The sequence below is a fragment of the Prosopis cineraria genome, unplaced genomic scaffold, assembly GCF_029017545.1.
Source record: "Prosopis cineraria cultivar Desert tree isolate PC_DT_omini unplaced genomic scaffold, ASM2901754v1 PC4, whole genome shotgun sequence".
Lineage (NCBI taxonomy): Eukaryota > Viridiplantae > Streptophyta > Magnoliopsida > Fabales > Fabaceae > Prosopis > Prosopis cineraria.
In genome coordinates, this window is record NW_026555335.1 from 18,386,540 (window position 1) to 18,410,548 (window position 24,009).

The 24,009-nt window shown below is 33.6% G+C and overlaps 2 protein-coding genes across 10 annotated transcripts; one reads left to right on the forward strand and one right to left on the reverse strand.

Moving 5' to 3' along the window:
- Window positions 1-1,382: 1,382 nt before the first annotated feature.
- On the forward strand, window positions 1,383-13,820 carry LOC129309083 (translocase of chloroplast 90, chloroplastic-like). 8 transcript variants are annotated; one of them, XM_054950445.1, is made up of 4 exons: window positions 1,435-1,522; window positions 2,620-2,747; window positions 9,069-11,386; window positions 13,660-13,820. In XM_054950445.1, the coding sequence occupies exons 1-3, from the start codon at window positions 1,488-1,490 to the stop codon at window positions 11,336-11,338; spliced, it is 2,433 nt and encodes an 810-aa protein (XP_054806420.1). In that variant the 5' UTR covers window positions 1,435-1,487; the 3' UTR covers window positions 11,339-11,386; window positions 13,660-13,820. The 8 variants fall into 8 exon arrangements, with proteins under 8 accessions (XP_054806423.1, XP_054806420.1, XP_054806419.1 ...); XM_054950444.1 differs by lacking the exon at window positions 13,660-13,820 and adding an exon at window positions 13,444-13,652; XM_054950446.1 differs by lacking the exon at window positions 13,660-13,820 and adding an exon at window positions 1,737-1,814 and having other exon boundaries at window positions 1,451-1,518; window positions 9,069-11,847.
- A 236-nt stretch (window positions 13,821-14,056) lies between these two features.
- Window positions 14,057-19,903, reverse strand: LOC129309085 (cytochrome c oxidase-assembly factor COX23, mitochondrial). 2 transcript variants are annotated; one of them, XM_054950453.1, is made up of 4 exons: window positions 19,751-19,903; window positions 17,500-17,576; window positions 14,666-14,743; window positions 14,057-14,380 (listed from the first exon to the last, which is right to left on the reverse strand). In XM_054950453.1, the coding sequence occupies exons 1-3, from the start codon at window positions 19,842-19,844 to the stop codon at window positions 14,696-14,698; spliced, it is 219 nt and encodes a 72-aa protein (XP_054806428.1). In that variant the 5' UTR covers window positions 19,845-19,903; the 3' UTR covers window positions 14,057-14,380; window positions 14,666-14,695. The 2 variants fall into 2 exon arrangements, with proteins under 2 accessions (XP_054806428.1, XP_054806427.1); XM_054950452.1 differs by lacking the exon at window positions 14,057-14,380 and having other exon boundaries at window positions 14,543-14,743.
- Window positions 19,904-24,009: the final 4,106 nt, after the last annotated feature.

Sequence of the window (24,009 nt, forward strand, 5' to 3'; positions counted from 1 at the left end):
TACGACACTAGTTGATCTTGGTCTAAAGAAGTCTAAAAAAATGGGAGTTGAAGAAATAGTTAGAATGTTTTTAAATACATTTGGACATGAGTTAGTAATAGATGTTACAGGAATGATTTTAGCATTCAAGGGAAACTGTTCATAGAAATTTTTATAAAGTATTAGCTGCCTGCCTTAACCTTCCCAAGGCAAACATAAAGCCACTCGATCCTTTGTTTCAACAATGTCATTCAAAAATTCAAAATGATCCACGGTATTAGCCATTCTTTAAGGATGCTATAGGAGCAATTGATGGCACTCATGTGCCATGCATGGTTAGTGCTACTGATCAAATCAAATTTATTGGAAGAAAAGGATATGCACACAGAATGTTATGGTTGTATGTGATTGAGACACGTGTTTTACTTTTGTCATTACGGGATGGGAAGGTACAGCTCATGATGCTCAAGTATTTGATAATTCCATATCAACTCTTTCAATGCATTTTCCGCATCCATCTCCAGGTATATTTTATTAAAGTTACTATAATTATTATTGCATTAATTTAATATTAGTAAAATTTACATCACTTCCTTTCATTTAATAGGTAAATATTATTTGGTTGATTCTAATTATCCAACACTAAATGGGTATCTTCGTCCATATCATTGCGAACGTTATCACCTTCCAAACTTTAGGCGAGTTGCAGGATTTGCAAACAATAATGAGGTCTGCAAGTATTATCATTCAAGTCTAAGATGCACTATAGAAAGAATTTTTGAAGTGTGGAAGAATAGGTTTGCAATTATACGAAAAATGCCTAAGTTTAGATATAAAACACAAGTTCAAATTGTTTGTGCAACAATGGCAATACATAATTTTATTAGGAGAAATTCAATTACTGACGAGTAGTTCATACAAGCTGAAGATGAAAGTGTAGAAGTCTAGAAGGAAGATATCGATATTGGTGAACCATCCTCATCAAATCTACCCGGATTATCAAGACAGATGCAGTGTGTTCGTGATACAATTAGAGATCAACTTGTAAATCATATCAATTAAATATTAATTTATTTTAGGTTTTCATGGTTGAATATTTAATATATTTTACTTATTAGTTGTGATTTTAAGTTTAATATTTTTTACTTATTAGTTAGTCAAAAAAATATAAACATGCTTATTTAAGATTTAATATTCAAAATAAAAAATTCATGCTTATTTTTGTCATTAAACATCTCAACTGGTTTTTGAATTAAACCATCCAAACAAATTTCAATTTATGTGACTGACTTTAAAAAAAAATGATATCCAAATATAAATCATATTATATCAATTAATTTTTTTTAAATTTTAATTTATTAACCTCAGTTGAATCTTAAATTTTTCAATTCTCAATTCGACAATGAGCACTCACGTACGCACAAGCATCGTCCGTCCATGTGTTCCCTTCGCGAACCGTAAATTATCGTGTTCTTCTCATTTTCCAGCGTAAGCCTTTGAAGAGCAAAATGTGGGCTGTTCAAGAAAGCCAAGAAGTGGGTAGGTGAAAGTGCTTGTCTTTGACTATATTATTTCCATAATTTGTTTCTAAATCGTCTTCGTCAACAATCCCTGCTCTTCCTTCTATTTGGGTTGAGGATTTTCTCAGAATTCATCCTACAACTAGGGTTTTGGACCGTTTTTCGTTCGGTTTTATTGCTTTATCAGGATTCAGAAGCCTCGTAGTTTAGTTGATTCTTGATTTTCTCATAATTCAGGACAACTTAATCTTTGAAATGTTGGCTGTGGTCCTCCGAACAGCCCTTGATGCAAGCGGGATTTGGTTTTTGTGCAGTGTATGCCTCGAAACCTGGTGTCATTTGATGCTCAAAAATTGAAGTAACCCACTAGAATATCTTTGGGGTAAACTTTTTTTCTTAAAAAAAAAAAAAATCTGATTTTTCTGCAACATCATAGCTGGTGGTGGTCACTATACTCTGATTCGTCTAAAAGATCTTGGTTTTATACCTAGTGGACAAATACGCTATCTCTGCAATATTCTGATGCTAGATTATTCATGTCATATTGTTTTTGTTCTTTCACTGTCGGTTTAGAACTTTTTCATGCGAATTATGGTCGTTTGATAGTTCCTGACAGCAGCAACTACTGCTACTAGAGCATTACTTGTACTAATTCAGTGAAGTGCCTAGAAACAAATAATCGATTATTAAATGTTATTCATGTCTTTGGATGGTTTACATATTGATTGGATCCTTTGAATTGAAGAGGGAATTCAATTGAGGTTCCTTTGAGAAACATTTTCCAAATGTTTTGACCTTGTCGATTCACGTGTTTCTCACACATGTAAACTACAAAACATTGTTTTCCTTTTTTTCTGCTTTTTGGATCAATTATGTGACATTTTTTGTTTGAGATTGATGATAAATTAGGTGTTCTTTTTTTAATGAACGACTGGTTGTGGAGCAAAAAGATGCTGAAAATCATTTTGCTGAGTTTTTGATCACATGCCATAAATATTTTGGATTCCATTTTCTTATTTGTTTTGAGACGTTATCGCTACCATGTTTTTAAATGAAATTTTCTCTTACTGTAACTGTTTTAAATGATCTGATTAAATTTGTTTTCTTATTTTTTTTGAAGGATGAAAAGTGCCAGAGATTGGGTTTTCTCTCAGTTGATGTACAAGTCACTGGTCTCATTAAGGCTATTATCAAGCAGTGGTAATGTCTATGATGAGGGACATCAGGGTGAAGAATATGTTGATCAAGGTTCAACCTGACTTTACGATTTGTTTAGAATGACTGCAAATGCAATTATATATTTGTCACTAATGAAAGAATGTTTCCGTTTGGCTTCCCCCATCCCCTAAGTGGGGTGGATGGTTAAATATAATGAATATTATCAGAGCTATCTTCTTTTTCTGTCATTTTTTCTGATTAGACTTGACTGTCTACTAATGAAGTGATTTGAAGGATAACATGGAATTGAGTACTGTAGCATGTATCTAATAACAGTTATATACTTCATGTACCAGTTTTTGACTGGTGGCAGGACATGACGGCTAGGTCCAGCCCTTGAAGGGGTTTGGAAGTGAAATTATTTGTGTTTGTATTTTATAGTTCATTCACTCAAAACAGGATACATATATAGATGCTACAGAAACGATCAAATCTGATCGTATCAGGCAAAAAACTAAAAATGGAAAAATCCCATATATTTGGGGATATAAGAATAAATAGCAAATATTCTAATAACCAGATTATATTAGGTAACTAGGGCAGGCTTTTCTAATGGGCCCAAGAGACAGCAAGCCCACTTCCAACACTCCCTCTCAAGCTGGTGAGTAGATATTGATCATTCCTAGCTTGCTTCTAAATCCTTCAAACTTGTCTTGAGTCAACGATTTTGTCATTACATCAGCAATTTGTTGACCTGAAGGAATATATGCTAAGTCAATTATTTTTCCCTCAATTTTTTCTCTGATGAAGTGCCAATCAATTTCTACATGTTTCAATTGATCATGTTGAATTGGATTTTTGGCAATTTTTATGGTTGACATGTTATCACACCAGACCTTGATTGGAGAATTCACATCCATCTTCAGCTCCCTTAGAAGTCTGATAATCCACATTCCTTCACATACTCCTAAGGATAATACTTGATATTTAGATTCTGTCGAGCTTCTTGATACAACAGGCTGTTTTTTTACTTCTCCATGTCACAAGATTACCCCATACATAGGAGCAATACCCAGTGGTAGAATGTCTGTCACTTTTTGAACCTCCCAAATCTACATCAGTGAACATCTCTATGCTTCTAGAGTTACTTCTCTCAAAGAACAAGCCTTGTCTTGGCGTTTTCTTTAGGTATCTGAGAATTTAATACACGGCTGTCATATGTTCAATTTGAGGACTACTAGAAAACTGACTTACCACACTTATGGTATAGCAAATGTCAGGTCTTGTGTGGGACAAATAGATCAATTTTCCCACCAATTTTTGGTATCTTTCTTTGTAAACTGCTTTACCATCTGGCCTAATCATCAATTTTTGATTAAGCTCCATAGGTGTGTATGTTGGTCGAGCCCCCAACATTCTGGTTTCTTTTAGCAAGTCAATAACATACTTGTTTTGAGATATGCTAATCCCTTTCTTGGTCCTGACTACCTCCATACCCAAGAAGTATCTCAGATTTCCAAGATACTTGATGTCAAATTCAACAGCAAGTTTCTTTTTTAAGTTGACAATCTCCTTAGCATCATTTCTTATGAGAACGATGTCATCCATATATGCAATAAGAACAGTGATTTTTGAACTATAGTGTTTCACAAATAAGGTATCATTGCTTGGCATTGAGTATATCCTTGTTTCTTTATTGCTTGATTGAACTTGTCAAACCAAGCCCTTAGAGACTGTTTTAGTCCACAGAGAGATTTGAAAAGGTGGCAAACTTTATTTGAGTTTCCTCTGTTCCTCAAGCCTAGACGTACCTCCACGTATACTTCTTCCTTGAGATCACCATTTAAGAAAGCATTTTTAACATCCAATTGATGTAATGGCCAATCCAAATTTGCAGCAATAGATAATAGAACATTAATAGTATTAAGTTTAGCTATTGGGGCAAAGGTTTCTTGGTAATCAATGCTGTAGGTTTGTGTGAACCCTCGAGCAACTAGACGAGCTTTGTATTTATTGATCGTCCCATCTGGGTTATACTTGATTGTGAAGACCCACTTGCTACTCACAATTGATTTTCCCTTGGGTAGCTCCGTAAGCCTCCAGGTTTTGTTCTTGTGAAGAGCTTGTAGTTCCTCATTAATAGCTTCCCTCCATTTTGGATTTGCTACAGCTTCATCATAACTTTTGGGTATCTTGACCTTCTCAACATTAGCAACAAAGGTTCTTAGATGAGACAACTTCTTGTATGAAACATGCCTGCCAATGGGATGTTGAGTGCAACTCCATTTTCCTTTTCTTAAGGCAATCGGCCAGTGTAAATTTTCAAGACTTGGTTCATGTGCAGACTCTTGACTTTGCCTTGTTGTAGCAATGGACTCACACCCACCATGTTGCTGTTCAGAGGCATTTAAAGGCTCTTCCACCATAGTCTCAGCTGAATTTGTTTCAGAAACAAGATTCAAAGGCTCAAATGGATTAATATCTTGAAATCTGGATCTGGTGGATAAAGATTCAGTGCTGTTAGGTAGTGAATCAGAATTTTCTGGGCTGTTTTCAGAAGGAAAAGATAAGTCTGATTGGGAATGAGGTATTGAAGTATGGGGCTCATGCTGATCAAAATTAGTGAAATAATCGTGCTTGGTTTCACAAATGATCCATTCATACTTTGAGATCTCAAAAGTCTTCTCCCCTTGAATGGGTGATTTGGGAAAAAGGGACTGATTTTCAAGAAATTTGACATTCATAGTCACATAAACCTTATTAGTAGAAGGAGAAAAACATTTGTACCCCTTTTGGGATGAAGAATATCCCAGAAAAATGCATTTTAAAGTATGGGAGTCAAGTTTACTTCCTTCCTCAGTGTAAACAAAAGCAGTGCAGCCAAACACTTTAGGAGAAATGGATGAAATTAAAGGAGAATTAGGAAAATGTTCAAGAAATTTCTCAAGAGGAGTGGAAAAATTTAAAGGTTTAGAAGGCATGCGATTGATTAAATATGATGCGGTAAGAATGGCATCCCCCCCAAAATCTATTAGGCACATTGCTGTGCATTATGAGTGCACGAACAACTTCGAGAAGGTGCCTATTTTTTCTTTCAGAAACACCATTTTGTTGTGGAAAATATGCGCAAGACGTTTGGTGGTGATCACCATGTAAGTTACAAAATTCTGTAAATTGAAAATTCAAATATTCCTTTCCATTATCACTCCTAAGAATCTGAATTTTAGTTTGAAATTGAGTTTCGACAAACATTAGAAATTTTTTAAAATAGAGAAAACTTTGGACCTATTCCTCATAAGAAAGATCCATGTTAACCGAGTGTGATCATCAATAAATGAAACAAACCAATGGGCTTTATAATTAGTTTCAATTTTAGACGGACCCCATACATCATTGTGGATGAGAGTAAATGGCTTAGTGGGATTGTAAGAATAACTAGGATAAGAATTGTGAGTTTGTTTGGCAAAGTGGCAAGTTTCACAATGGAAATCGGCAATAATTTTATTACTAATATTGGGAAACACAGCTTGAAAGTAGCTTAGACTAGGGTGGCCTAACCTAGAATGCCACAAATGAACATCATTCATAGACATGGAAGTAAAGACACGAGAAATACGTGCTTTTGGTAAGGTTCCTTGAAGATAATAGAGTCTAGGCCACTCCTTAGGATTGCCAATCATCTCCCTCAAGGCCAAATCCTGAAAAACACACCCAAATTTGTCAAAAACAACAAGACAATTAATCTGATGTACAATTCTACGCACAGATAGCAAGATGCACTTAATGTCAGGAACATAGAAAACATTTCTTAATTTTATTCTTTTAGAAATGATCACTATGCCTATTCCCATAACCTTAGCAAACTGCCCATTAGCTACTTCCACCACATCATGTTCTTTGAATTCAGTAAATTCAAAAAAAAGCTCCTTGTAACCGGCGATATGATTTGTAGCTTCAAAGTCTACTATCTAAAAGTTGCTAGAAGAAGAAGCACCACTAAGTGCTTGAGTAAGGGCAGTGTCTGCTTGGGCTAGAGTAACTGAAGGGATATGTGTCTCACTAGAAGCAGGAGCAGGTTGATTACCATGTTTGTCTAAGATTTTTTGAAGGACCCGAAGCTCCTCTGTACTTAGAGACCCATTATCTGGTATAGCTGGTCAAACCATCATGCCTTTACTGTCACTTCGCGATTTCTGTTTGTTGTTAGAGGGCTTATTGTATAATTTCCAACAAACTTCCCAAGTTTGACCCTTTTTATTGCAGTGATCACACCACCGGGCAGCTTTATTCCCTTTGGAATCTTCTTTTGTTCCACGAACAGCCAAGGCCAAGACTTCTTGTGGAAGAGGAGAAGTAGAGATGGAAGAAGACCTTCTTGGGGATTTAGTGAGTACCTTCCGGCTTTCTTCACATTTAATCATGTTGAAGGCTCCTTCTACTATTGGCAGTGGTTTAACACTCATAATTTGGCCACGAGCATCTTCAAATGAGTCTTTAAGACCCAAAAGAAACTCATGATAGTGTTTTCGGTCAACTAGTTGCTTGTAGTATAACTCATCTTTAGTGCATGACCATGTATGAACCTCGTATAGGTGGATTTGCTGCCATAAGCGTTTCAGTGCACTAAAAAATTGAGTAACAGTGAAATTACTTGGAACTAGTGGCCGTAGTTGACGTTTGACTTGGAAAATGGTTGTTGTGTTCTCCCCACTAGAGTAGGTAGTTTTGGTTGAGTCCCATATCTCTTTAGTAGAAGTAGAAAGAAGATAATTCTCACTAATTTCTGGCATCATTGAGTGAATCAACCAGGCCATCGCCAGATTATTCTCGACGCATCACTTGTCATATGTAGGCTCGTAAGGATTCAGTAGTGGAGGAACCCATGTCAGGTAACGTTCCTTTTGTCGACCACGTATGATCATTAGCATGCTGTGGGACCATTAGAGATAGTTGTGCTCAGTGAGACGGTGCGAGTCAAGGTGCAAAGCAAAGTCGGAGGAGCCCATTATGGTAGACGATAGACCTTCCCTAGTCGAATGTATTCGTAAAGGTGATGAGTCCGCCCCTGTTGAGTTCGATCACAAAGAAGAATCCTCATCTATGGCAAGGACACGCACCGAAAAACCCAACGCTAAATGATAGTCCATCACGCCACCAAAAGCTGTGATACCATAAAATTATTTTTGCTTGTATTTCATAGTTTATTCACTCAAAACAGGATACATATATAGATGCTACAGGAATGATCAAATCTGATCGTCTTTTATTGTATTGGGCAAAAAACTAAAAACGGAAAAATCCCATATTTTTATATTTTACTTCTAATAGGAAGAGTAGCCTTACTTCGCTAACAATAACAAGCCTTATCCCACTAGGTGGGGTCAGCTACATGGATTATATGATGTTATTGCACTTTATCATTTATTAAGCTTTTAGAAATATTGTTAATTAAAAAATCTCGCTCAACAACCTCCAAAAGTGTTCTCTTCGGTCTTCCTCTACCCTTCTTGATAGAGTTTAAAGTCATCTGTTTCACTTTCCTCATAGGTGTCTCTTGTGGTCTTTTTTGTACATGTCCGAACCATCTCAAATGATATTCTACTATTTTTCTTTCAATAGGTGCCACGCCCACTTTTTCCGTATTCGTTCATTTCAAATTTTGTCTTTACGTGTACATCCACACATCCATCTCAACATTCTCATATCTGTTATTCTAACTTTATGCTCTTGATGTCCCGTCAAAGCCCAACATTCACTACCATATAATATTATTGGTCTTATAGCAATTCAATAAAACTTCCCTTTAAGTTTATCAGGTACCTTACGATCGCAGATAACTCCTTTAACATTTTTTCAATTAAACCACCCCGCTTGTAAAATATGTGCAGTATCTCCATCAATTTCTGCTTGCAGCCTTACTTTGCTGGTAAAATAAAATTCTTCATATCCATCCTAGTTGATAGCTTAAATTTAAATTAACAAGGCTGGGCCACCATATGAACTACTATCTGCTTCTATTTATGAATGATTGATTGGCACAAGTTATTAGATTGTCTGCAGCTTGTATGTTTTTCTTGTGTGTGGAGAACTAAAAGACCCCTTTTTCTTGCTTCAACAAAGAAAACAAGTAAAACAGAAGTTTAAATTTGCTGCTAGTTCTAGTGGACGTGAACTTCCTTACTTCTGATGATGCTCTAAAGAATATATCTTGCCATTTCGATCTAAAGTTGGCATCTTCATTGAATACCAAAGCAACCAATGCCAAATTCGATACCTAACAACCTGTTATAATGGTTTACATTACCCTCTTGTTTTGTTGAATGGAATGTCTGCTGTTGATTATCAATTTAAATAAACGATATGCTATGTTATAAATAGAGGTTGATAGTTATACATTTTCTGTTTTGTTAGGTTCAACCCACTCAGCTAGTTTGGTAGTGTCACCAGATCCTTCTAATTTGTTGAACTTGTCTAGTGGTAATCAGAGCAATCAGCATAGTAGCACCTTGCATCAGGTTTCAGATATAGGACTTTCCCAATATCAACACAACATCAATGGAGGACAGAAGGATACTTTGGCAAAGATTGAGGACCTCCGAGTTAAATTCTTCCGCCTGCTTCTGCGCTTTGGTCAGTCGGAGGAAAATCTCCTTGTTGCAAAGGTTCTTTATCGTATGCACTTGGCAACTGTAATTCGTGCTGCGGAATCAGATCTGAAAAGAGTCAGCCTTGGTAGAAGTAGAGCACGAGAAATTGCAACCCAACAGGAAGCATCTGGTCTTCCTGAATTGGATTTCTCCTGCACAATACTTGTTCTGGGAAAAACTGGAGTTGGTAAAAGTGCTACCATAAATTCTATATTTGATCAAACAAAAACCATTACTGATGCATTTCAACCTGCTACTAATTGCATCCAAGAAGTTGTGGGAACTCTAAATGGGATTAAAGTCAGAGTTATTGATACCCCTGGTCTCCTGCCTTATTCTGCTTGTAATGTAAAGAGAAATAAGAGGATCCTGCATTCTATAAAGAGATTCATTCGAAAATCCCCACCAGACATTGTTTTATACTTTGAACGACTGGATTTTATGAATGCTGGATATAATGACCTCCCCCTTTTGAGGCTAATAACTGAAATATTTGGCTCGGCAATGTGGTTCAACACCATCCTTGTCATGACTCATTCTTATTCCGCAATTCTGGAAGGACCCGATGGAAAAATTGTTAATTTGGATTCATATGTTTCTCAATGTACTAACTTAATGCAGCATAATATAAATCAGGCATTGTCTGATACAAGACTTGAAAACCCTGTCCATTTGGTTGAGAACCATCCCCAGTGTCCAAGAAATGTTATGGGGGAGAAAATTCTTCCAAACGGACAGGTTTGGGTATCTCAACTCTTGTTATGTTGCATTTGCACCAAAGTCTTAGGTGATGTCAATTTCCTCCTTAAATTTCAAAACAGTCTGGAACTGGGGCCTGTACGTGGTGCTCGAGTACCTTCTCTGCCCCATCTGGTCTCCACCCTTTTGAATCGCTCAGTACCCAGTCCAAGTGGAATGGACTATGAAATTGATGAAATTTTACTCTCAGATTTGGAGCAAGAAGACGAATATGATAAATTACCGCCTATCCGAATATTGTCAAAATCTGAATTAGAAAAGTTGTCCAAGTTGCAAAGAAGAGAGTATCTGGATGAGCTAGATTACAGGGAGGCTCTTTACCTAAAGAAACATTTGAAAGAAGAGTCTCGTAGACACAAGGAGGAGATGATATTGAAAGAGAAAAATTTGTCGGATAGTGAGCATCCTGATGATCAGCAGGCATCTTCAGAGCCTCTTCTATTACCGGATATGGATCTTCCTCCAAGTTTTGATTCAAATTGCCCTCTTCATAGATACCGCTACCTTGTGACAACTGACCAATGGCTTTCTAGACCTGTTCTTAATCTCCATGGATGGGATCATGATGTGGACTTTGATGGTATAAACTTGGAGATAGCCACACAAATGAAGAAGAATGTATTTGCTTTGGTTACGGGACAGATAAATAAGAACAAGCAGGATTTTAGTATTCAATCTGAGTGCACTGCAACTTATGTGAAACCTAAGGGTCCTACGTATTCCATAGGTGTTGATGTTCAATCTGCTGATAAAGACTTGGTTTGTACAGTTCATAGCAACACCAAATTTAGAAGCATAAAGCACAATATCACTGAATGTGGAGTCTGCATTACATCTTTCACAAAGAATCATTATCTGGGTGCAAAGATTGAGGAAAATGTTTTACTTGGGAATCGACTAAAATTCACCATGAATACCGGACAAATGGTGGGTGGTGGACAAGTTGCCTATGGTGGTAGTTTTGAAGCTTCTGTACAAGGGGGAGATTATCCGGTTAGAAATGACAATGTTAGTCTGACAATGACGGTCCTTTCCTCCAATAAGGAGACGGTGTTGAGTGGAAGCTTAAAATCTGAGTTTAGGCTGAGTCGAAGCATCAAAGCATCTGTTAGTGCTAATCTCAACAGTCACAAAATGGGGCAGATGTGTATAAAGACAAGTAGCTCTGGGAATTTACAAATTGCTCTTGTTGCAATTTTCTCAATTTTCAAGATGCTACTGCGTGGAAAGACAACTGAGAAGATTAGCAAGGAAGAACTTGAAGTGGTGAACTAATCAACACCCAAGACTTAGACCTGGACGTCATTGCCCCAGGGAAAGAAGGTTAGAAAAGTTCATAGTCATAATTCTTTGTAAAGGTTATGCAATTAATGTTCTTTCTTCATGCTTGAGAAGCCTATTTTGGGAAGTGTAATAGGTAAGACCACCGGCTTTAGTCAGTAGCTTGTTGATAATAAATGATAATATAGCTGAGGCCATTGAGATTTATATAAAGTAAAATAAAGTCATGACTGTAGAGTCAAGCAGAGGAAAGGTTTTTGTTGGTTTCTTTTCTTTTGGTTTTTTTTCCCCTTTTGTGATTTGTTTTAAAAAAAGTTGAAATATGAATTTTCTTACAAAACGGAAATTTTTCTTTTAGCCCGTGCAATTTGTATAGTTTGTGCAGGTAGTTTCTTATAGTGCCTTGTAGAAGCATGCTTCCATCTCTTTTCCTTGTAATGAATGACACTGACCTCTTATTGAGATTTAACTGAATTTTACTTTGAGAGTTGTCTTGTTTCAAAGTATTGTTCGGCATTTTAACAGCTCATATGTGCAGCAGAAAGTTCCTCAAAACATGACTTTATTTAGCTGTACTTCTTGTCCCCGAGCTTCGAGTCGTCGAGGCTTATTTATCCATAAAATCAAAGAGTTGTTCACTGAATCAGTTTAGCTTATTTATAAAGTCTTATATATTGTAAAATATAGGAAAGTTTTACGGTTCAAGGAACAGAAAATTAATAGTAATTGTGGGACCTACCAGCATTTAAAAAAAATTAATTAATTTTCTCAGCATCTTTGCTACAATATATTTTTGTTATGCATATTTTTTTTATTTTGTTAAAAAAAGGGGTGAAAGACTACTTTTTATTTTTAAACTATTTTTGGAGGAGCATATAATATCCAGCTGGTACAAAATAATTCATCAATCAATAAAATGGTGGTGCCTAACACCTTCCATCCAATTGACACCAACGGTTGTTTTAAGTGCCTGTTTAAATAGAGTTAGAATCATTTATATGAACAAAAGCATGGTTTTGCTAAAAAAAAAAAAATCTAAACACTTTCACTTCCTGGTAATCAATTATTAGAAGCCGAACTTGTTTTTCTTTAAGGTACTTGAAGTAGCTTATCAATATCAATTTTATCGTTACTCTTATTTATTATTTGTCAGAAATATGAGCTGTCCCTGTGCATGTACTTTTGGTTGTTTATATTATTAAATCTTATATTCACTTTAGATCAAAAAACCAAAAAAAAAAAAAAACAACCTTATATTATTGTCTAGCTCGCTTGTTTAGAGTTAATATTTGGATCTATTAGTTTATGACTTTCGATCATGTGCAGTAAATTCTTGTGCAGTGGTTGGAAAGGGGGTAATTATCACCATGCATTTTATCTATGGGAAGAGATATGCGTAAAAAGACTTCTCATCCACAAAGCATATAATCATATTTTATATTTTTAATAAAGACGTTTTATTGCTAATACAGTTTATATTTAATTCATATTGCCCAAATTAATGTTAAAATTTTAATAATTTTTATAAATTAACTATCTTTATTCTGAACAGATCATATTTTAAATTTTTAACTTGTAATTTTTCTAAAAAATATTTTTTTAAGAATTGCTAAGATATTATCTTTATTTTTCATATTGTATTTATCAAATGAAAAATTACAAAAATTATTTTAAAAATTTTCATATTATATCTGAACTTTCAAAAATATATCTAGATAATTAATTTAACAAAATAAATCTTTAAAAAAATAATATTCAATTTAATTGTCCAAATTAAATCTATAGTATTTAAATTGGTGATTAACAAATTTATTAAAAGATTTTATAATTTTTTATTTGAATAAATATATTAAAATCAAATTTTGATAAATATGATTGTGTGATTTGCAAATGAGAAGCTTTTTCACACACCTCTCTTGTCGACCATTGGATAAAGTACACAATCATGGTTATCCAGTTATAAGTTACTGCACAAAAAGCCATTGCACATGATTGATCTGGATCCCACTCACCTCTCCCTCACTTTTTGTTTTCACTCTTTCTCTCTCTTCATTTCCTGATTCGCTTTCCCTCTTCCTCAAATATCTGGCTTCCCAAAGGGCGTGATGCTAATGCACAAGAATCTGGTAATCTCAGAGGCCTAGCTTGAAGAGGACCCTGCCATTAATATCACTTGAAGCTTCGTCGTCTTTCGACAACATACCAGACAAAGCCTTGAAGATTTTAATATAGAGAGAGAAGTGTGGAATATTTGTATCGCCCCTGACCATTACTCGTATTTCTTTTCTGGTAATTTACAAGTATGGCTTAAACAGGATCCGCAGCAACTAGGCAAGAACAAGTACAACAGATAGCCTTGGCTGAATATCTTCACATTTATCTGTTGGCTACACTGGAAAGCAAGATGTAGAAGGCTGTTCGAGCAGTGTAGCATCAATGCCGAAGACATCGCTCATTGGTGCATTCACTTGTGAAAGATACTGTGAACAAGTATTAACACGTAATCTTCAAGGGGCGCAACATGGAAACCATCATCGGCAACTACTACATTGACACGAATGAGCGATGTTGATGGATTTATCAAGAACAATCATGCAGCATATGGCGACTTACAATGGACCAAAACGTGATAACTACAAGGGAGAATCACTGTAAAAGTATATCATTCGTGGACAAAAACCAATAACAAGTTACCATTTTCGAAAACACAAGTACTTGTTCCAATTTTAACATTTCATTTTTTATTGGCCTTTATCTATGAATAAAATTTTTTAGTGATTCTTGCTATGAATAACATTTTTCAGTGATTCTTGTGCGATTTTCCCTAACTACAATCAAGAGATATCATCTATAGAGCAAGTGAAGCGGAAATCTCCCACACCAGCAGGTCACTGATTCAATGCGCTAATAGATTGGCTATAAGAGTGCCCATCATGACTCCCCCAGCTGGCTGAATTTCCCCAATGTTGGAATCTGGAAGCTTGATATGCTAGTTTAATTTCTTTTTCTTCTTTCAAGCCCAGCCTTGCCTTTGTACTAAAAAAAAAAAAACAAAACAAAACAAAAACAAAAAAAAAAAAACAGAAACAAAGAAAGAAAGAACATGTCATCCCCTCATTGCAGCGTTCTAGTTGAATTTCATAATGGGCGTACATTATAATTTTTTTTAATTTACTAGATAAATAAATCATTCGAAGATTGAAAGCACCAGCACAGAAGAATTATTCATTATTATTTGGACACCTTGCTTGTCATAACTCAGAATAAATCGAGAGTTAATTCTACAAAACATGACTGGAGCACTCTTAGCCCTATTTTTACCTCTCGGGGATTGATACAATAACAGACTTTTCATGAAAAGAAAGATCGGTTCCTATTACGTTCCAGTCGAGCCTCCCTCTGTAGAAACCAAAAGCAAAAACCAGTTAGATTAGTACTTTGGACAATGCACACAAATTTGCATATTCTGTTTGCAACATGGTGTAATTTGTTCATTAGAGAATGAAAAAAAAGTAAATGTGAGAGTCAAAAAAATTACATGCCTCAACAGGTAAATTGGTAATTTAAATATTTCAATTCACTTATATATATAATGCTTGATAAGCACAGAGCCTCGCTTAATGCCCACAGAAAACATCATCTGAACACTAAAGAATGATGAACAAAGAATTCAAAACTGCCAAATATGAAATTTGTTAATTTAATGGTAAAACTAAGCTGTTTCTTTCTTTCTTTCTTTCTTTCTTTCTTTCTTTTTTTGGCCAGAAAAAACCAGCTGCTTCTAACAGGCCTTCTCTGAAGTTTATACTATTTTGGAAAAGGTTCTGAAGTACAAGAATACATTACAGCGTCAGAAATCATCAAACACATTAGAAAGCACCCAGACACCAACCACGGAGAGTAAACCGGCAACACCTTATATTTCAATTATATTTCTCTCTCACTAGAAGACACATTCATTCAATATAGTTCTGAATTCGACCAATTAATCAGAAAAGGAAAAATTGTCAAAACCACAACTACTTAAACCTTTTCCGCTTTCTATCAAGCAACAATTTTGGAAGCTCCAGAAATAGCTGTCTAATTTTGTGTAGCCACCAAGCAACTAAAGTTTAATGATGGTGTGCACCATTCAGCAAAAGAGGACGAGGAATGTAGGAAAGGAATCGAGGAAGAGAAAAGTTAAAGCCTATAGGCATCAAAATTTGAATGGTATGCCAATAACAACATATTTTGTTCACACAGAAAGCCACAACAAGACATAATTAGCTTTCAATTTAAAAAAAAAAAAAGAAAAACAAGAAAAGAAAACAAAGGAACATTGATTGTCAATCACTTCTCCAAAAATTTTGATCCTGAGAGTTCCCTGCTTTATGCCTGAGAAGCACTGTGACTAAAACAAACAAGAGTAGAACCAGACAGCAAAAGTTTGACCAATTAAACATAGTTTAATCTTAACCCCACCAAACCAGCCATAATTTTTATTAAACAATCAATTATATTTATACCTAATAACACTGACCTGGCACCCTAAGGGAGCTCATGTGATTGGGAAGGTGGGTGGTTAGGTAAAAGGTCGTTTGTCCAACCCTCCAATGTACCAAAACAAAAACAACGACATTATTAATCCAATCCAGCTACATAACACAGATCACAAAAGGGACTACACAAGTAGATGAGATTCTTTTTTAGTAATGACTATCGGAGTTAAGAAAGTCTTTAAAAATTTACTTATTTCTTTCTTGACTGAGATGAGAAAGCTCAACTTGCTTCCTTCTAAACAAAAGCAAGAATCTCAACTTGCACGGCTAATCTGCTAAAAAGTTAAGCTACCATATACCCTACTTAATCTTTCCTGCCTTGCTTAATAAGCTAGATTGCTGCCCAGTCAATATTCATTAAAAAGATGGTGAGAAAATAACAGGGCAGGAGTGGAACAGCTTTGATATAGACATGCATGAAAGTCACCATGACAATCCATCAATCTAAGGTAAATTACAATTTATCACCCAATGGTTTGGCCCGGAATCAAATCCCCTCTTCTGGTTTGAAGTGTCTGATTCAACTCTACCATATAAACGCTTAAGTAATGACACAAAGTAAAGATATATAATTCATAGCTGAATCTATCACTTCTACCATAAACAGTTCAACACTCTGTAAGGCTATTACTAGGATTAAACAATATTTTGGAAACTAAAGCTGTCCCCTTATTCCTAACTATAGCCTTAAACAACAACAACAACAACAAGCCTTATCTTTTTAGATGGGTCAGCTACATGAATTATATGACGTCATTGTGCTTTATCATTTATTAAACTTTTAAAAATATTGTTAATTAAGATCTCCCAATCAACAACTTTCAAAAGTGTTCTCTTTGACCTTCCTCTGCTGTTCTTGATAGGACTCAAAATTATCTATTCCACTCTCCTCATAGGTGCCTTTCGTGATCTTCTTTATACATATCCAAACTACCTCAAATGATTTTTTACCATTTATCTTTCGATAAGTGCAACGCTCACTTTTTCCACATGCGCTCATATCGGATCTTGTCTCTACATGTATATCCGCATATCCATCTCAATATTCTCATTTCTACTACTCTAACTTTATGTTCTTGCTGTCTTATTAAAGCCCAACATTTACTACGATATAATATTGTTGGTCTTATAGCAATTCAATAAAACTTCCCTTATAATAAGTTATAATTTTATGTCTAAAAAATCATTTAAAACAACAAGAAGCCTTATTACTGTATGTGGGATTGGATACATTAATTGTATTATGACATTGTGTTTTATGAACAACCAATTCTTTGGATGAATACATTTTAACAATGAAAATATGTGATCATATTTTATAACATTTGGGTGTAAAATATCACAGGGTATTTACAGGTAACTGAATAAACAACAGAGGTGCTAACACTTTAAACCAAAGAAAGATAGTTGGCCCAAAAAAAAAAAAAAACGACTAGGAGATATATTCAGTGTAGGTTGAACCACAAGAGGGTAAACTATAATTCAATATCCAAAATATAATGACCTCTATCTTTGTACATCATATGACAGGTAGAGCACCATTGTTCAAATGCAAACCCTGATGTTCCATTCCAAGTTATTAAAAGGTACGGTAAAAGGAAATAATTCCAATACCTCCTTTTTCTTGCACTCCTTGTAAACATCAAACTGTTCTTGACATTTACTCTTATCTGAATTAAACTCCTCAAGACCTGAAAAGTTATATAAAAGTTAGATACATGTCCTACTCATACTTCCAAACCCAATCCACTTAATCAACAAATATCTATTATAGAATTTCTTAAAAATAATAATAATAATAATAATAATTTCAGCATACACTACATGAATTCATGATACCATTCAGTTTGATTCAAATAATCACATAAATCTATACCAACTTAATAGTTATAGGAAAAAAAATCATTTCACAAACTTTATGAAAAATAATTACACTCGTACTGTCATACACCAACCAAAAAGGGGAATTAAGCAGACTCATATACCTTATGCATGGGAAAAACCAAGCGCTCATTAGTAAAACCAGAACATTTCATGTTTCATCCTAGGTAGCTTATTGAATATTGAAGGCCTCAAATTGAAGGAAAAGATTAACAGTAGAATGAATTCAACTTGATGAATTTTTTCTGCATACTTAATTATCTGTGTGTTGAAGTGTTGCTCACTTTCCTCGAGACTTAAAACAACAAAAAGGAAATATCTTATGAGTTAATGTACTAAAGTTCTTTAAAGTCAATGTGGACATTCATTAAAAGCAAAAACAAAAAAAAGCTTCATTGCATCTCTTTCAGTGAGTCAAGCGTCTAATATCTACCATGAACTAATTGCATGAGTTTTTCTTGTTATTGGAATATATTAGTTAAGCAGATAATATATTCCATTAGATTAAGATGTTTCAGCTACAGAAGCATCTGAATTAGACGCTGATATGTAAATTGTAATTAATAAAAGTTGGTTGGTTAGTTATGAGGAGAATAATAACATCAGGTTAGCATCTCTATATATAGGGATGCCCCCCCTCTCTCTCTCCCATTCCTGTCTCCTTTTCCCTTGTCTTTCCTCTTCTTTTCACCACTACGCATCAGATTCTCTGATGTCCTGTGTGAAACTTAACATAGGTCATCACTTGCACAGACAAGCCTTTCTCTCATGCTCAGATTGAAGATGTAACTAGGTATGGAGTAAATTTGAATACAGAAATTGCAGTGCTAAACCTGGGGTGTTTCTGATTCATGATATAACGAAAAAAATAATTAAGGCTGCTCTAGCATTGATAAACACCTGACTTTTTCTGATTCTTAATACATCAAAGAAGAAAAATAAAAGCTGAATGACACCAAAGTCCATAGCTTTCCATAGTTTTTCCAGCATATTGTTTTGATATTTGCAAGTTACATAAAACATAACACTTTTGGAAGTTGTTGATCGAGACTTCTTAGTTAACAACATTTCTAAAAACTTGATAAATGATAAAGCATAATGGTGTTGTACAATCTATGTAGCCGACCCCACCTAGTGAGATAAAGCTTGCTATTGTTAGTGGTAGAGCCACGTACAGGTAAGGGGGGCAAATTACATATGTAGTATATGAAATTTACAACCTTAAACCTCATATTTTTAGCATTTTTTGAACTCTCTAGACTCAATAAAAAATATTTGGGGGTCCAAATTTAAATTCGATATCAGCCTTCTCAACATATTTTTAGCAAAAAGATACTCAATATATTTTGCCCAAATAAAAATATTTATAATTTTACTTATGTTATTATATTTTTTGCCTGATGTAATTAATTAAAAAATTAGAATATTATTTTTATAATTGTTAACTTTTAAATTACGTTGCCCTGCACCCCCTAATTCAGGATTCTGGCTCCACTGTTGGTTATTGTTGTTGTTGGATTTGCAAGTTAAATAAAAGCACCCATTCCTAAAAACCAACATGTATCTAGTGAATTCTTATACAAAGTCACCGGTGAAAGTCGATATAATTACTGATTTCCTGTAGTAACAAAGACACCAATTCCCTCTGTAAGGGTGAACCCTGATTGACATTTTATTATGCTACTCGAGCTCTTGATCTCCGGCAAAAATAAAATCATAGACCACTAGATAGGTGAGGCTAACAAATTACACATAAATCACATTATAAAATGGCAAACGATGTGTAATTTCATACTAATAAATTTCAACGCGGAAAGTTAAATGCATTAATAAGCGAAACCCGAATCTCCAAACATATAGATTTCATCGGAGGCATTCATCAATTCGATAACCCAGTTTCGCTTGCAGTATTGCTCATGTCTTAAATAAATTTGAAATTAAAATTCTAGTACAAAGAAAAAAGTAAGATGTTTCAGTATCTTACATTTGAGAGAAGCTGTGTATTGAGGAAAGCACGGAGAGTCGGCGATTCTAGCGGCACCAGCATATGGCGGTGTTGTTGAGACTTTGGACGCCATCGCCGCGATTTTTCTCGGAAAGTCTAACCTCCTGAGTATGAGCGGATGGCACTTCGTCTCTTCAAAGATTAGGGGAGATAAATAAGGAATAGAAGATATTTTAAAAAAGAGAGCGAATGACAACTAAATCCAAAAAAAAAAAGTCATTTTATTTAATTTAAGTCCAAACAAAGGTAATCTTTTTGGTCTTTAAGTAATATTTTGACATTTTTTTAACTTTATGTTTTAAATTTATAATTTAATCTTGTTGAATTTGTAATTGGTTTTTTTAATTTTAATAGAAAAATAAAATATTAATGATTAAATTAAAAAAATTATGTCATTATTTAAATGTTTTTAAGAACTTACAAATTAGCACCTATTTGGTTTCTCTTCTTAAAACTGTTTTACATTTTTAAAAAACAAAAAAATAAAAAAATCATTTGGATAAATGCTTTGAATTTAATTATTTTTAAAAATATTCTCATTTTAATAAAAATATTTTAAATTTGTTTTTATTTTACTTTTTTTATTTTCAAAACACATTATATTTGATTATTGTAAGGTATAGTTAGCTTAATTAATTTTTGTCATGAACTGCCATCATTAACCACATGCAACTATCACTATAAGTATATTTCTTTTAATTCCTTAGTTGTTTTTAAATTAAAATAAACAAATATATTTTCATTTTATTTTGTTTTGAAAAAAAATTCTAAATATTATATTATACAATAGTTTTTAAAAATAAAAAATAATAATAGAAACAAGATAGGCCATTCGTATCCCAAATTTACAATTCATCATCTTGAATTAATAATTTGCTATCCAGATTTTAAAAGGTAATACAAAATTTGATGATTAAATTTTAAAAAATAACTTGTCATTATTTGAACACTTTTAAAAAATCCTCAACTTAAAATTTCATCTTATTGAATTTGTAATTCATTTTTTTTAATTTTAATAAAGAGCACAAGTCTAATAATCAAATTTTAACAAAGATTTGCAACCTTGACTCCTAAATTTTTAATTTTTGCCAATAGAATTTGTAACTCATTTCCCCTCTCTTATTGACATAAACAAACCTTGACTCAATTTGCGAAGGACCATGTTGTCATCATTTATAAACTTTTAGAAATTTGTAACTTTTTTTTTTAATTTTACAATTTTAATTTCAAATATTTAAAACTTAATTCTCTCATGCCTCATTTAGTGTATATAATTGTTTTTTGCTGAAAGTAAAAGTACAAGTAAAGATAAAAGTAGAGTATAAAATTGTGTTTGATATAGAAGAATAAATTAAAAAAATTATATTTAATATTATATTTATATTTTTAAAAAACCAAAATATCCTTGGGGAAAAAAAAGCCCAAAACCACCTGCATGAATGAAGCTTCTGCAATGAGAATACCACCATTGAAGAACACAAAACCATCATCCGAGAAGAAAGATCAAGGAAGATCCATGATTTCAACTCAACCAGCAAAGCATTCCAGCATAAAATAATAAGATCAAATTTCATAAAATCAAATTTGAAAATCATGGAACACAGTTAAACACATATTTGCAACCCAGATCTGCAACCCGATTAGCAACACTAAAGAAAACGACAGAGAAATGCAAGTTCTGATTTGCTCCACCCAAGCCAATTTGCTTGCTTTTGAGCTCAATAATTCCTCCAATTCATCAAAGCCTCGAGCTGTCGTGCTCATCAGAGCGAAGGATGGACGTCGTAGCTAGGCGAAGGATTGTCATCATAGTTTCTGGTGGAGGTCTGTCGCTCCCATTGTTGGTGGAGGATCGTTGATGTCAGTAGTGGAGGGTCAATGATCAGCTAGCAACAACATGGAAGAAGGGAGGAGAAGGTCGGGACAAAGGAGTCTAATGAGGGAATGAAACTCACTTCCATCGATTGACAGATGGACCCACTTCTATCAATTTTGATGGAATGACTTCATAAAAGACAACTGGCTTCCATGAAATATTCGCTCCAATTCCACTTCTATCATCCTAATTCCTTGCTAGCAAATGGGTCCTTAGATTTGTTGTAACATCATCCAATTTTAAAAACTTGGAATTTAAAGCTTTAGGAAGGGTAAATTGATAAGTTTAAGTAATTATCAAATTATGGTGTTTTCTAATTACAAATGAGATTATTGAGCCTTTGAATGTTTTTAGAAGGAGGATAAATTGGTGTTCGGACAGACTGAATATCATGTAAGGCCCAAAAAGTAAATTAAGGCTATGAAACAATTACATAGCATGTGGTTCATAGTATATGGTTTATTATAGTACATCTTTTATTTTTCCTATGGTGATGAATTGGCCAACAACTTCTAAGGAGAGATTAAGTAGATTTTATTTTAATTAGAAAAATTTTAAAAAGTTTTTATATTGTTTATGAATTTTTAAATTATTTTATTATGCATGAAAAAACACACAACAAAATAGTTGTTACTTAAATTTTAATTTGTAAGAGCAAAAAAGTGATAAATCTAATAATATTTGTTGTTGGATAAATTTTCTTCTTCAATTAATCAAACAGAATAGAACATAATAGTAAACTTATTTTTAAATTTGATTTAAAATATTTTCCTCATATTAATTACAAGAAGAGCACAAAAATGAGAGATTAGGATATTAATCCCTAAGACAACACATTTCTAATATATTTAATGTTACTATTTATAATTTTATTAATAAGGATGATGATAATAAAATGCCCGTAATTATTTAAATAATAATCTTGTCCCTTAAAATGTCATAATTTTACTTAAGTCCTTAAAGATTTTTATATCAAAAAATTTTAAAATAAAAAACTATTTTACCCTTATTGAAAATAACAAGCCTTAATAACAATGTTTATTTAAGGAATAACAACTTTTGTATTATGAATTGCAAAAGTTGAACATCTTATACCTTAGTTTTAATGATTATAAAATAAAAAAAGTTTTTGTTTTATAGGTTTAATAATTAAGAGTCAATGAGTTGTAAGGGATTTGGCTATTTTTACTCTAAAATTCTAACTCTTGGTCTTATTCCCAAATAATTGCCTCATTTACAAATACCCAAGAAATGCCTAAACACTTCTCGTATCCTTTCATATTGTATTTTCTTTCAAAAATTAAGTATTTGACTTAATTTTAACTCCTTAAGGACCCTTAGTATTGCTTGAAAAATATCTCAATTGATCTTAGAATCAAAAATTCAAAGGCTAAGAGCCTTTGTTAGCTTTTTGTGAAATGGTCCTTCTTCCAAAATAAGCATCCTTTATTGTAGAATAGCTTATTCTTGTGTGTGTTCCTTATTCCCAAATATCAACTCTCTTGTTTATTTAAGAATAACTTATTTGGAAATAGCTATTTTTATTCAAAAATGATAACTCTTTCCTTCAAAGCAATTTTCGATAAGTCTTTCATAACATCTTATTCAGGAATAACTTATTTGAGAATAGCTTCTCTTATTCTCAAAAAAAGAATGCAAGATCAACGTGTGCATAAACATCTTCCAATATATGCTCCTTCCTTCAAAAGAACTCTCTTTACTTGCTCATTGATTTGTTCTTCATTATTTCAAAATAAACCACTTTATTCTGAAAACAAGCATGAAGAAACATGCTTTGATTCTTGTGAGAATAATAGGAGAATTCCAAAACTCTCTCTCTCTCTCTTCTCTTTCCTTTCGCCTTCTGAGAGTTGTGTTAGTTATTTAATCTTTCTAGAATCATTTTAAATATAACTTTGATCTTATTCCTAAATTCCTTATTCTCAAATAGCTTCGTTCTTTTAAAATATTCTCTCACCTACTTTATCAAAATATTTAATGCAGAGAGATGTTACTTTCCTTACTTGCTAAGAGAGAGGGAAAGCTCCATTATAAAGCATAGTTACATTGTCTTATTTCAGGGAAATTTCATAAGAGAAAAGACGATGATTCTAATGGCTATATTCATAAGTCTAACAAATCATTTATAAAGTCTAACTATAAATTGAAACATTTATGAAGATGGTGAACAAGAAAGACATGAACGAACTACTTGAGTTACTTTCATTTATTGTTTACCAACTTTTTAAGTTGTATTCATTATAGTGAGCTTCACTAATTATATATCAGCTTTTAGAAAGAGTATTTGACAAAAGTAGTTTATTCTTGAACCTACTCTGTTCATCTCTACTTTTTATTTTTG